The 14,683-nt window shown below is 44.2% G+C and overlaps 1 protein-coding gene across 1 annotated transcript; it reads right to left on the bottom strand.

Annotated features, from left to right (window-relative positions):
• Positions 1-183: 183 nt before the first annotated feature.
• On the bottom strand, positions 184-14,683 carry mmel1 (membrane metallo-endopeptidase-like 1). Its single transcript, XM_060070400.1, has 24 exons — positions 14,517-14,683; positions 12,480-12,655; positions 12,168-12,212; positions 11,717-11,776; positions 11,313-11,474; positions 10,911-10,991; positions 10,498-10,593; positions 9,744-9,862; positions 9,308-9,373; positions 9,085-9,219; positions 8,729-8,818; positions 7,987-8,123; positions 7,764-7,857; positions 7,283-7,411; positions 6,966-7,064; positions 6,678-6,761; positions 6,464-6,567; positions 6,150-6,208; positions 5,689-5,808; positions 5,341-5,474; positions 5,167-5,232; positions 4,838-4,933; positions 4,111-4,187; positions 184-4,019 (listed from the first exon to the last, which is right to left on the bottom strand). The coding sequence occupies exons 2-24, from the start codon at positions 12,634-12,636 to the stop codon at positions 3,920-3,922; spliced, it is 2,310 nt and encodes a 769-aa protein (XP_059926383.1). The 5' UTR covers positions 12,637-12,655; positions 14,517-14,683; the 3' UTR covers positions 184-3,919.

Here is a 14,683-nt window from a genome sequence, read left to right as displayed (position 1 = left end):
TATGAATCGGAAGATGTATTTTCTATAATTTCAACCATAACTTAATTTATTATTATTATTATTCATTTAAGATTAGTGTGAATTTAATGAAAGCTAAACGTCTTCTAAATTGCTGTATTCAGACAAATGTTTTGCATAGTCTGAGAATACAATGATACATTCAAGGTACAGATTGAGACCATACAAGTAAAGATACTTTAATGGAATTTATAACATATTTGAGGCACAAAAATAGCAGTCTCAAAAATTACATAGCAGCAGAAACATTCATGTAACATCCTTTAATACTTATGCAGAGCAACAAGGGTATATTATAAATACATAGATAAATAAACTTTCTCTGGTTTGGTTGGTTTATGGCTTCTATAGCCGACATATAAAGCAATATATATGTACCATTAGGATTAGCATTTGATGATTACTCTTAAAATGATTTTACAGGAATATAAAGCTAAACAGAACAGTTAAGAATTTGCAAGCCATATATTTTCCCACCTCTGCATTCTGTTGATTTGTTATCACGACTGTACAGGGCATACCGAACATTTTGTCTAACATCACACTGTATATAACCTAGCTATTTTACTCTATACAATAAGGACTCTTCATCTGTTTCCTTACATGTAAAGAGAAAGTGAGAAAAATCTACAAAAGGCCAAGCAGTTGCTTCTAAAATATCAAAGCCAAACTATATTGTTGGTTAGCTTATATGTTTTTTGAAGTGAAAAGTGAATAGCTGCTGTAGACGGCAACACACTCTCAGTATTAGTGCTCCAAGTTGAACAGTCCCTAGCCACAGAGGTTTTGAATGTCCCCCGGTCGGAAACAGTGTTGGCCAATATGTAGAGTAAACAGGCTGAGCGTATAAAGCTTCCATTGGCACATTCATTGTAGCAGTCTATATGGCCACAAACTAACAGTCATGTTGAACTTAGGAAGGCATCCCCAATGGGACCTTCGACCGGTAGCAACGTTACAGCACGGAAATAACACGATGACCTTCACTGCATTTACCTCAATGTTATGAATATCACATTGTAATTAGGCCTCCATATTATTTCACATAGTCACAGCGAAATATCTACCATATTACTGGATAATATAATAGACAACGAATATATCTTTCAGTTATATATTCAGTTACATAATATATAACAATATATAAGTACTATATCTAAGTGGTGTCATTGATTATATTCAATCTTTTGTCAATGTGTAAGAACAGAGTAACAGCTGGAAATGCTGCATTAATTCGGTCCGTACTCAGTGACACACGTCCACCGGCCCACCAGCAATGCTTAACCTCCACATGAAAGTTATGTCGGGTTACCTGGAGCAGTGCTACGTTTCCTGGTTCTCCCCCGGCTGCAGACCTCAGCTCTCGCTAATTACTACGTGATCCACTTTCCAGAGACCTTGTTTCAGCGGGGAGTTTGCTAACTTCATGTTGTTGCACTTTAACAGCTCACTAAAGGAAATAGTTGCAACACAGCTGCCAAATCTGAACCCTTGTTGGACCTAAATAGTGATCGTCAATCACCCCTCCCAACTGCATATTGCCTGCGCTCTCCGAAACTTCAGTTTCAGGGAACTTTGTGTAAATGAAAGTCATTTTGGACCCACTATTATCCAAAGCCTCTTACAATAGTGTGAGAGGATACATTGTGAGCTTGGGGATGTTCCTCCTCAAATATACTGATTCCACATAACACACTATTCTGAGTGATAGAGAGACTTAGTCTGTATAGTAGGGAATGGGTTGCACTTGCAACAAGACATAACATGCAAGTTACATTATATTCGAGATGAGGGTGAATGTATATAAACTGGTATTTAAATAATTGTTTCGAAGAAGTGACTAACTACGACCTTAATACAATATTCTTCCCTATAGGCTACATCAACATGGCTACACTTGAATATGATATTGATATTGCATAAGTTATAAAAACAGGTTCGGATCAGCAAAATCTGTGTCGCACTGTTATTCCCGTGCTGTAATGTTGAGTAGTCCCAATGCCTACAACCCTATGATGAAGAACAATTGGAGCCAGATGTTCCTTTGTGGCTGCTGCCACAACAACAACAACAACAACTCCACGGGCTAACCTGATTGGTCATATAGTCAAGTCAACCCTCTCTCTGTCTTCTCTATGTACTGCTCCCGTGTTCCACTGTCATTACCCGTTAATCAAGGTAGAAAATAACAGACCCCCCCCCCCCCCCCTGCCCTGCGCGACTCCGTAATGGCCACGCTAATCCCTAGGACCCAGAGTGGCCAGCTTCATCTCTGTGGACAACATGCTCCGGCACAAAGCGACCGCTCTCCCACTCTCTCTCTCTCTCTCTCTCTCTCTCTCCCTCTCCCTCTCCCTCTCTCCCTCTCCCTCTCTCGCTCTGTCTCTCTATCTCTCTGCCTCTTTTTCTTTCATGTGCACACCGCTGATCAATATGGTTCAAGGTAGCCCACTTCATTTGATACATGTCCAGATAATCCCTCTCCGGCACTCTGCTTTCTCACTAATTCGTCTGTGTTCATTTTTTTCCTGGACCAAAGAGTATTTGTGTCACTTTGTATATCAAAACGTAAACTCACAGATTTTTCTCAAAAAGGATATATCTATTGTTGTCCAGAAATGTGTATCTATCACTTGAACCACAAACACACTTGGTTATTAGAGACTTGATAAGAACATGTACGTAACATAAACGGCACACAGGTCAAAGGTCATGTCCTATTTGACAACACAAGGTAGAACGGGCCGAGGGAGTCCAGGGGACGTCTGGGGTATGGGTTGGAGTATCAGTTAGACCATATTCAGTCCCAAATGTTAAGGCTTTCCTTAACTAACAGATAGGATCCAAGATTTTATTATTATAGTAAAATAAGCCATACATTTTAGTCCAATCTGCATTTGGGTGAACTTTTACTCTCCAAGGTATTGCCGACACTTGTATAACCTTTTAGGAATAGTGTTCAGGCATACAGAAACCCCACTTGTGCCTCTACCTCCCATGACTGTAACACCATGCCCGATGGCATAAACTTGCAATTCGACTGTGAGAGAATGGAGTTTGGATGATATGCGGTATGAATACAAATTCTTAATAGCTTTTACATTTTAAATGTAGTCACGCTGTACAAGTTCACTGTAAAAAGATATGTTAATCTGTCAGTATTTAATAAATGTCTCTTTTTTTTTTTTTAAAGCTGGAAAGATTTAACAGTCTTAAAGTCTTCATGTAATTTCCTTAATTTTACAGTGAATGACTAAAGCCTCATAGTGTGACTAATTATATTTAGCTCTGCTTCAGCAAAACTCCCATCACACATTTATCTCATTTTCAAGCTTTCGGCCGAACGACACTGGTGCTTGTTCTTCTTGTTCAACGTTTTGACTCAAAGAGAATAAAAGCAAACACAACAAGGCAACTTTGTGCCCACAGATCGGGAATAATCACAAAGATCCTTCCCCATATTTCGAAAGGACTAATTCAAGAAGTGTTGGTAAAGCCCGTTAAGCCCAGCTGTCAGCCTCAGCGTTCATCACGCTCTTGGTTTGTTTGTTTTACGTAGCTGTTTTCACTTACGCCCCCAGAAGGACACAGTGTGACCGTTTGTAAGCAGAGACCAGTGACCACAAGCAAGACTTCAAATATGAGCAGCAATACTCTATTCCTTTCTGTGTGTTCACTGACATACGTGTATACGCGTCCAGTCTCGAAACAACAGCTCGAGTTTTCTCAAGAGAATGTTAATATGTAAATGTGTGATCTTTCGCCATGTAAATACATATATATATAGAGAGAGAGAGTTATTGCAGATGGAGTTCACGCAGGATATCTCTGTTGGTTTCAAGATTTTCACCAGCTTTTATGAGTTATCCATAGCAATAAATAGCAAAAGTACCAGAATGGTCTACCAGACCCGGCATTTCATCTCAGGATTCATAAGGCTGCCTTTTTCACACTGGAACGCCTCGGAGAAGGCTTCAAAGTTCTGCAGGGATCCAAGAACTCTGAACAAAGCAGACACATCAGGTGTAAAGCATGCTGAATCAATCTTGAATCTAAATGATGATGTGTCATGATAACAATGTGTGGACTGACCTGTATTCTAGGGGACTGTGGGAGTCGGTTTTGATGGACTGGCTAGCATACTCAGGGCGATAGGCACCGCACCAAACCTGGGAAAACAATTGTGGTCGTTTGGACTGAAAGATCTTCTAGTGACCATGAATGGTGCTGAAAATCAGCGGTAACAATAGACTCTAAGAAACATATTTGGCTTTAAAACCAATCCAAATGTGACCCTTCTTTATGTTTTATGATCAATGTAAATGCAGTGAGATGTTTGAAGAACGATACACTGCTGCATGTTATGATAATGAACAGGAACAGGACATTGGTTTTCTTTCATTGAGCTTGCTAACATGATTTATTCATTGACCCTCCCTCCGACTTAACTCTCAGTGGAGTGTGTAACGCTTATATAGTGTGTCGATAAAACCTGTTTATTTAGGGCCTGTATTCTGACTAACTGACTAGTGACCTGTTTCTGGTTGTGCTGTATTTTCTCTGGCCCAACAGAAATCTTTTCCTTGGCAAGTCCTCTCAAGTTTAATGGAGATATCTTGTAGCACTCGGTCCCTCAACGACCACCCCCCACATTCCTTATTGTTTATTTGTGAAGAACAGACAGTATATTATAAAAAATATATACTTAAGGGAGTTTTTGTTCTCCGGAACGTTGAAAGAAGAAAGTAAATACATAAGGTTATACGAAAATTATATTTGACACCTGGAATGTGCTTTGGAGAGTGTTTTTTTTAGTTACCTGGGCAAAGTTAAGAAAGAAAAGCTGTTTATGATTCAGGTCTAGTCCAGGTAAATGAGGCTCTTCACCTTCTGTAGCCACCCACTTCAGATAAGCCTAGACACACACACACACACACACACACACACACACACACACACACACACACACACACACACACACACACACACACACACACACACACACACACACACACACACACACACACACACACACACACACACACACACACACACACACGCGCACACACACACACACACACACACACAGGAAACAATTTTAGTTATGGCCTTTTCAAGTCGAATGGTGGCTGATGGCAAACATCCTACCTTAAAAGCTTGCCTCACTCCTCCATTGTCGGCAATGTTTTCCCCCAGTGTACTGATACCGCTGACCTGATATCACACACATATAAAAACACAAGTTAGTCACTGTATCCTAACATGCATGCTATTTATCGCTAGTCCAGATATCACACATAATAATATTAATACTCGACTTACATTCTGTCCACCTGCAAGCTTCCAGTGGAAGTTCCCATACTGTTGCACCATGCACTGGGACTGCTCTTTAAAGTGCTCGGCAGAGTAATTACTCCACCAGTTGAGCATGTTACCGTCCTTGTCAAAATTGCGCCCTGCAACCAAAAAGAAAATCAGTCAAACACTGTTTACCCAAAAACAGTGACATAGTCGAGAAACATCTCACAAACCCCCCCGGAGAAAGAATCCCAATGCAATGATGTGATGATGTTGTCAGCAACCGTCAAGACACTAAAGAATGGTGCAATTTAAAGTTTAAAGGAATGATCATTATGAAGAGGAAAACGATGAGTTATCCATCCTGCCCACCATTGTCATCAAACCCATGTGTGATCTCGTGTCCAATCACCATGCCAATCCCGCCAAAGTTGAGGGCCTGCGGCTGATGCTTACTGAAAAAAGGTGGCTGTAGAATACCTGCAGGAAATACTGAAACAAGAAAAGAAAAAAGAGCAGATTCAACAGGAGCAAGGATATGAAGGAGTCTGAAGATATAGGATTATTTAATAGTATTATTCAGTTAGTGCTTTAGCATCGGCTGAGTAAGCATCACATATTTCATGCTTATTCTTGTGTTCTGGCGAAACTATTGCTATTGAGAATCATCCGATTCTCAATAGCATTGCATTTGGCATAGGACCATTACAATATGTTTCCCAATATGAGGGGTCCTGGTTCTTGAACCTCATCCATCTCATTTATTTATTATCTTATCTTTCGTCAGAACGGAATTGAGGCTTTGTGAAAAGGGGAAAGGGGGGTTGTCTTACCGATCTGGTTTCTGTTTGGTGAGTAAAACGCATTCACTACAGCAGCACCAATGATCCATCTAAATAAACACAGAGGGGGGTGACTAAGCTGGCTGAACATACGCTTTCTAGTATGGTGATGATGGTTGGGCCATCTGAGTCATTGTTGATGTGTATAATCATGATATTATTATACTACTATATTAGTGACCCAGTGGTGGTAGTAGTAGTAGTAGTAGTAGTAGTAGTAGTAGTAGTAGTAGTAGTAGTAGTAGTAGTAGTAGTAGTAGTAGTGGTGGTAGTGATAGTAGGTGTTGTTGTGTGATATAACTCACAGGTCTGAGTCAACTGGTTCTCTGAGTTTCTTCAGGCTTTTATGTGCCTCACACTGGAGGTTTTCAAGGATGTTCTCAAAGTAGTTATCTTCTGTAAAATTAAGCTACAGAGGAGAAATAAGGTGGAAGGTAATTGCAAATACTGTACGTTCAGAAACATATTCAAGTGGTCGAACAGACAGACGGACGGATCTGACAAACAACTCCTACTTACATGGGCATACTCCTCATCCAGCTTCTGATTGTTCTTTTCCAGAATGTGGTCTGGATACCCAATGTGTTCCTTTATGGCCATGGCCTGCAGTAGATGAACAAGTGGAGTCAACCAACAGCAGATTCCATCGGCCCCTCCTCTCTGACAGCAGGGTGTGTGTGTGTGTGTGTGTGTGTGTGTGTGTGTGTGTGTGTGTGTGTGTGTGTGTGTGTGTGTGTGTGTGTGTGTGTGTGTGTGTGTGTGTGTGTGTGTGTGTGTGTGTGTGTGTGTGTGTGAGGGCGTGGTCACCTTCTCTCTGGCCTTCTCCTTGGAGGGCGCGTCCATCCAGCTCAGCTCCTCCAGGGTTTCCACGTAGGCTTCTTGGATCTTACTGATGAGGTCACTGACCTGGATACAGACATGTCAAACTTTATCTAGAACGTGGATCTGTAAAGACAGAATGTGGTTTGAATAGTTCCCAGAGGGTTATTTCCACTCTGTAGCCAGCATGACTCGCAGTGGTACATAGTGAAGGTTCACGTGTCCGAATGCCTTCTAAATTCAACAGCCCCAGCAGCACCTCTTCTGTTGAGTGATCGAACCTCCGACCGGACGGCTGAACCCACCATGCGTTTGCTCTCTCCAGCGAAGGTCTCGCGCACGTACAGCGCCCCCACCGCGTTCTCCATGCTGCTTTGGATGTAGCGCACACAGTCACGCCAACGCACCTCCTCTACCGTGGTGCCGAACAGAGCCTAGCCCCGACACACACACACAGACACACACAGACACACACACACACACACACACACACACACACACACACACACACACATATGCAAACACGCACATATACATATGCACGCACACGCGCAGACACAAACACAAAACACACACATGTACATACACACATACACACGTACACACAAATGCACAAACACACACACACACACACACACAAATACACACGCATACGCACACATACACATAAGGGCCTTGCACAAATTGGGCGCACACACACGCATACTGAAAGGCCTGATATGGTGATATAGCAATAGTATCACAGTGGGCAGCTGTAATGTCTGTCTGCAGTGCCTTCAGCCTCACCTTTCTGTAGTGTGCTCTGGCTTCCTTGAAGCGGCGACTCAGGCTGTTGATTCGATCAAGGATGAGCTGCCAGGTGAGGTAGTTCTTCATAGTTCTGGAGGAATCAACACGAGTCAATCTCAGCACCTGCATGCTGTGATGACTAAGGATGGATGGATGGGTGGGTTGGTGGGAAGATAGGAGGATGGGTCAATGTTAAGGGAGGGTGGGGGGATGGACTGACCTGACACTATGTTTGGCTAAAACTTCATTCATTTTCTCCAGGTATGGAGAGCTGTAGACCACCACGTCCTCTTCAGGCTGTATTTTGATGGACACACTGGACAGTACACCTTGGATGAATCTAGTCCAGTTAAAACCCTGGGACAAAGGAACACACCATTTAAAACCCATGTTCAACGCTAGTGAAATAGTTTTTACCTACCCCTTCATAAAATAATTATATCAATATACATTTCAAGACCTTTTTTTTTTTTACAAAATATTGTCAACACATATCCTCAAGCTGAGAATTATCTTAAAGGTTGTATCAGCGATGTTGGCTGACGTCACTTCTGTTGGTATTTGAAGCGAGATCCCAAACCAACAGAGCCAGCTCGCCCCTCCCTACCGGGTTTCGTGTATCCAGTTAAAACTATCATGATCGCAGCGCAAAAAAACCACAATATGGTTTTGAGTGGTTGGCAGTACCATTTGTTTTTGTGTAAGATCTCGGAGCATAGGCTGCTCACAGATACCCGTTTTTTTTGGCGGCCTGTTTATGTGGCGCATAGCTATCAGATCGTGAGGAAAGATTAGTTGAATGTGATCATTTATGTTTCGGCCTAGAATCGCTGATGCAACCTTTAAGGGGGCATTCCAACATGTTTTCCCCTTCCTGCCTGGGGTTTGGCAGTGCAGGCTGTAATCATGCTGTAACTTTGCTAGTCAACCCGTCTCGCTTACTGACTGATGGGCCCACTCACGTTGAACTTGAAGGAGTCCTGGAGCTCTGCCAGGGTCATCCGGTTGTAAAGAACCGTGACATCTTGCCGCTCCTCCACCGGGGACGTGGCCTGCTCAGCGACAACAACAACAACAATAACAACAATGACAATGACAAGCCGTCTGTGACATTATCAGTTGACCACACATTTCCTCCATCCACTAAAGCCTGTCCCATTATACTCATTACGGCCGTTGCAAAAATAGCCACTCTCATCTCGTCTAGCCATGAGCTTCTGGCGCTAAACCCTGGACAAGTTTGATGTGTTTTATTGGATCCAATCTGAGAGGAGGCTTATCGGTCATTGCAATTTCATTTCCGATGCTATCCACTCACGTTTGCAATATCTGTCTCCAGGTCCAGCACCTGCCCCATCTCCTCCCACACGCGGTCGTCGTCTTGGGTCAGGTTCCGGTCCTCTCGGGCGATTTTGGCGATGGAAACCATGAAATGCAGATAGGCCTCTCGTACCTGTGGTGTGGAGATGACAAGTCGATGAACGGTGCCAATCATTTCAGAGCTACTGAATCAAGCAATGTTTTGACGACGTTGAGTTGACCTTTTGGTAATTTCCATCGTTGAAATAATAGTCTCTGGATGGCATTCCAAGACCAGGCTGGTCAATCTGTCAATAATGAAGCAAATTACATGCATGATTTGTGTGTAACTGTTTACATTTCAGCAGACACTTTGGACCCAGAGAGATCCACAGTGGATTCAGATAGAGGTTATTCAGGAGAAGGTAGAGGGTGAGGCATCTTGCTGAAGGATGCCTACTGCTAGATTGCAGACATTGGGGAACCAAATTTATGGAGTCAAACACCTTGGCCACGACCACCCTTTGCTTCCCTATCATCCAAAGACGCGTAAGCGCTTTACATCTGCGCATTCTCGATTCACAATCGTCATAAGAATGTGCGCATTAAATAATGAATACAGCCCATTGGTTATGGGCTTCAGTGCTTTATAATTGCTGTCCTGCCAGCTGATCTTACGTAAATGATATGGCGACAGGAGTCTCGGTCGTCCGTCCACACGTACATGTCCAGCAGCACCTTCTTATGAAAGCGAGATGTGAGTGTTGCCAGTTCGTCCTCCAGACTCCACGCCTCCTCTGTAATGAGAACAAACTCATGGAAACCATTCCATCATTCACAGAGAAAGAAAGAGAGAGAGAGAGACAGAAAGAGAGCGAGAGAGACGGAGAGAGAAAGAGAGACAGTTACCGAGCGAGAGCCATGCCTGCCCAAGATTAGGCCTGACAGGTTTTGATGAAAGCAGACTGCCTCTTCTCACAAGAAATAAAACACAGTCCTGCCAGCAGAATTACCCGGCCACTCATAAATGTGCCTGCAGATACGCATGGCTAATACTGTGTGAGCCACAGTGCTTACATTTAATTACAGGACAGACCAAGCTCAAAGAAGCTCTATTTAAACCCAGGGTGGCAATCCTGATAGAGAAGCCACCGCCACCACCAACACTAGCACTGCCATCCCCATCTCTATGACTGGCTTATCCCAGAACCGAGCTCAGCCAAATGTTACTGAACGCACACAGAGAAACTTCTAGAGTTTGGGGGTTTGAACCAAAGAGGATAGATTGTGTAGTTGTGTAAATCTGCAAATCACAGCGACAGCACCATCTGTGGTGAAACACAGGCAATTGTGATGATTTGCGATGACATGCGATGCTAAAAGATGCTGATCTGCAGCATTTGGTTACCCTCTATAGTCAGCTTTATATTACCTGTGGTCGTGTTCCAATCATCGGAGGCAATTGGCCAGTCTCCGATACTTTCAATGAGCCTCAACAGAGGCTGGGAGTCTCGCTGTTCTATCAGACCTGCCAACAGAAAGCCCACCACAAGCCATCAGATTTTACAGTGTTAAAGCATCTCTCCAACTGGAGCTGCAGGGCAACACTCGCTTTGTCCAGATAATAGTAACAAGACAGATGGCTCCAGTGGCCTCCAGTCCGTTCTACTGACAGTCCGAAAGAGAAGAAGCACAGGGGATACACGTTTTATGTTTGACATTACTTTTCCGGCCATCTATTTCAGATGACAATTTGTTTGCAACCATAACTTGTTTTTATGTCTTATATTTTAGGCTTATGTCAAGTTGAATGGCAAAAGAGGGCTGCAGAGTGGCGATCCTTACTCTCGTTCATGCAGGAGCTGTAAAGTGTCTTGGCCTTGCGTATAGCCACCCTGTCCTCCTCGTTCTCAGTCTCCAGAACACCTGCAAAACGGATGACGAACAAAGTTCAAAGTCTTCGCTGTAACGGACACTCTCTGATGACACCAAAAGCAGTCCCAATCACAGCGGTAATGATGCCAAGCTGTTCCGTGTACACTCCCCAGGTGTGTGTGTGTGTGTGTGTGTGTGTGTGTGTGTGTGTGTGTGTGTGTGTGTGTGTGTGTGTGTGTGTGTGTGTGTGTGTGTGTGTGTGTGTGTGCGTGTGTGTGTGTGTGTGTGTGTGTGTGAATATACATATTGTATATATATATTTATATGTTTGTGCGTGTGTGTTTGTGTGCACGTGTGTCTGTTTGAGCTGACCTTTGAGGACAATCTCCAGCTTGTCCCCCAGAATGTCAAACACACTGTGACGGGAGCTGGTCTCTGGGATGACATGGCGCTCCAGCCAACCCCCGCAGGCGTACTGGTAGAAGTTCTCACACGGCTTCACCGAGGCATCCATGTTCTGCAGGAGTCTCGCGGCTTCAGGGAGACATCAGAAGAACAAATCAAGAAAGAATTGATTAAAATAAATAAAGACAGATGATGATGTTTAGTTCAGGGATATTTCTCTTGAAGGGGAAAGGCATGAAGGTTTTTTTTTGATGAAATCAAACAGGGAGTTCATCATTCATTCGTGTTGGGATGTTCAGATGTTGTACTGGAGTTGGAAGTTATATGGAAAATCAAAAGAGAAATGGAACGGAACAGTGCCGAGCTTTCACCTGCAACAACACACTCTGCGGTCGTGCACACGTTGTTGATGTTGGAGCCGTGCTGCTGCCCTGCAAATATAATACGGGCTGAGAGTTAGAGTAAGGACAAGACAGGAAATTAGCCTGATTAGCATCCCAACCCCCAACACCCCCCAACCACGAGATGTAGGCTAGCGGTCGTATTGAGGGGGGGGTCATATTTTGTATTTTGCAAACGTGGCGGCGGGATAGAACAGGCTTCGACCAGATGGAGGTCAATGTGTCTGGTCTGAGGCGGTTTTGTCAGAACTGAGCGATGCTTGTTTGTTACTTTTGTCCGACACTGCTTATCAGGCAGTGCGGGGGAATTAAGAGGGAGGTCTGGCTTAGATGGCAGAGGAAATTCATTCATGATGGGGACTATTGTGCAGCTATTATCTTCAGAGTTGCGGCTCTCCAATCCTCCTGAACCAGCGCTCACCCTTGTCCGTGGAGCTAGTCCAGACACCAGTCCTGTTGGATTGTTCTGTGAATGGAAACAACAGTTCAAGATGGTCCCCAGTGAGCGATGAACACAACGGTACTGAAAACAATGAGGCTTTATTACAGCAGTTGCAACACTTTCCACTCACAAACAGCAATAGAAGCCGCGACAAGATGTGCAACATGTTAAAGAAATTGGCATGGCTTCTTCACCTCATCTTATTACGCGCTCATAAAACATTATCGCCTACTGACCCTGGGTGGGTGAGAGGTGTTTGGGTATTTTTGTGAGTGTGTTCCGGTAGCCTACCCTTCACAGCCGACGTATAGAGCACTATTAGCCCTGCCAAGGCACAGCTGAGCAGCAGCAGCAGAACAGACAGGCTGATCTCTGCGATGGTCCAACGGCGCTTCCCTGGTTTGCTTGATTTCTCCATGATGTCCATTTGACTTTCTGATTTGCCCATTCTCCCCTCCACCGGCGTTCTGGAATGGCATGGAGTGAGAAGGGACGCTAGGAATCCATGTGTGTGTGGGCTGCTCACTGCGATGCGAAATGCTGCACACCTACAAATGCACGACACTGATGAATCAAATGTTTTGCTTTGAGGTCCTACAGCACCAGAGCCTATGGACATGGTTGTTCAGATCCATGGAAACTCTAAAAGGTTGTGTTTAGGAGCTGTGTGTGGTCAGGCATGGGGAAAGGAAGGCATATGTCACTTAGGAGATTGGGTCCGGCTGGATCAGCAGACTGCATCTGTTGATCATGACGCGTGTGACAGATTCATGTATAGTATTGCGTTGTTTTAGGGAATGAGTGATCACATGCAAACAGACCAGCACACTGTCCTCCAAAAACCAAAATCAGTTTGAAATATTATGCGTGGTGACTGGATTATTTTCATTCTTTCTGTCTGTGTGTGTGTGTGTCTTTTCTTCCCTGTCTCCAGAATCAATAAATCCCCAGTATGAAAGAAAGAGAGAGAGCGAGAGCGTGAGAGAAGGAGAGAGATAGAGAGAGAGAGCGAGAGAGTTTCATTTTTCCTCCTCCTAATCATTACTTACACGTGAAACACAATATTGCTGATGAGTGTTTGTGGAGGTAACAAAACCACAATCACCTGCGGCATCTCGGGCGGCCTGGCACGGCATCTCGTCACTCCTGAGCACCTGTTCCCTCCGTAAGCAGCCTATCGCTCTGTCATTATGGGGCCCTGCCGACCGCGCGGCGCTAAATCAACGCCTTTCGTGCTGCTTTGCCCGCCCCCCGCCCCCGCCCCCCGCCCCTCCCACTATCCACCACCGCCACTACCACCGCCGCCCCCGCCATCAGCTGCTACCCATGAATACACATGGGCACATGTGTGTCGCCAACCCACCATGATGGATGTGCACTCGAGCAAAGGGGGGGGGGGGGGGGGGGGGGGGGGTAAGACACCCTCTGACACCGGTCAGGAGGAGGAGGAGTCGCTGACAGACATTCAGGGATGGAGATGAGATGCAACCACAGCCAAAGAAGAATCGAAGAAGAAGAGGAAGAGGAGGAAGGAGGAGAGGAAGGAGAGGACGGAAAAGCGAACAATGCCAGATTGGGTCTTGTGGTTTCTCTGTTACGTACGGTGGTGTGCTGAAAACACTGCGTAATTATTTTACTGTTCATGACATGTGAATAATATATAACAAGTGAATAATGTATGAAGTATTGATTAGTTAATTCTTTATTTACAAAAAGGAGGAAGAGAAATACAGATGCCAATGTGTGTTGAAATCGTGCAGTGGTTTAAAAGTTCTGTGGGTCAACGTTTATACATAATAACGGACATTTGAACCGATGGAATACTTTAAGCTGCTTTAACTGTATTTTCCGGGTAGGATTACAAGTCATTGTTTTTGGTCAGTTCCACGTCACTACTCTTAACTCGTACACAAAAACAAGGCTTATTGCACTGGCTGTGACAGGTCACCATGTGACCTGCTCTGTTCTGTCCATACTCTCATAATTTACATCTATTGTCAAGCACATGTACAGCCGAAAAACAAAGACACCAGGCACAAGCCATTGCAACGCTCAGCCTATCTTATCCAATGATTCACTACATAAAGTTTTGTTTTTCAAAAATGTGTCTGCTTTGTAAATGCACATTTGGACTACAATTTTAACTGGTACCTGTAATCCAATCCACCACTTAATTTGCGTGCGTATCATTCTGTGTGCGTGTGTGTGTGTGTGTGTGTGCTTGAAATGGTATACAAACAACAAAATTGTAGTTGGCTGATCATTCAACATTGTTGGTTTCCTATAGATGTACACACATGCACACTGACAAAGAGAATCACTGCTTACCTTTATCTGTGGATTGTAGAGAGTCGTCGCCAGAGCCTCCGTGCGGTTATCCCAGACACCCCTGCTGAGCTTCCACTCAGAGCTGGTGTGTGGAGAAATGAGACTGTGCTGCTGGATGGAAGGGAGAAGCAATGCACAGTGTGTGTCTACTGGGCTACTCATGGAGC

Source organism: Gadus macrocephalus, chromosome 13 (assembly GCF_031168955.1).
Source record: "Gadus macrocephalus chromosome 13, ASM3116895v1".
In the NCBI taxonomy this organism is placed as follows: Eukaryota; Metazoa; Chordata; class Actinopteri; order Gadiformes; family Gadidae; genus Gadus; species Gadus macrocephalus.
The sequence above is the reverse complement of the archived record's forward strand: the minus strand, read 5'-3'. Positions and strand labels throughout refer to the sequence as shown.

Coding starts and splice junctions, on each gene's coding strand:
- mmel1 (XM_060070400.1), bottom strand. CDS start 12,636: ATGGGCAAATCAGAAAGTCAAATGGACATCATGGAGAAATCAAGCAAA. Junction 7,065..7,282: donor CTGGAGAGAGCAAACGCATG/GTGGGTTCAGCC, acceptor GTCTGTATCCAG/GTCAGTGACCTCATCAGTAA. Junction 5,233..5,340: donor AGCTTGCAGGTGGACAGAAT/GTAAGTCGAGTA, acceptor GTGTGATATCAG/GTCAGCGGTATCAGTACACT.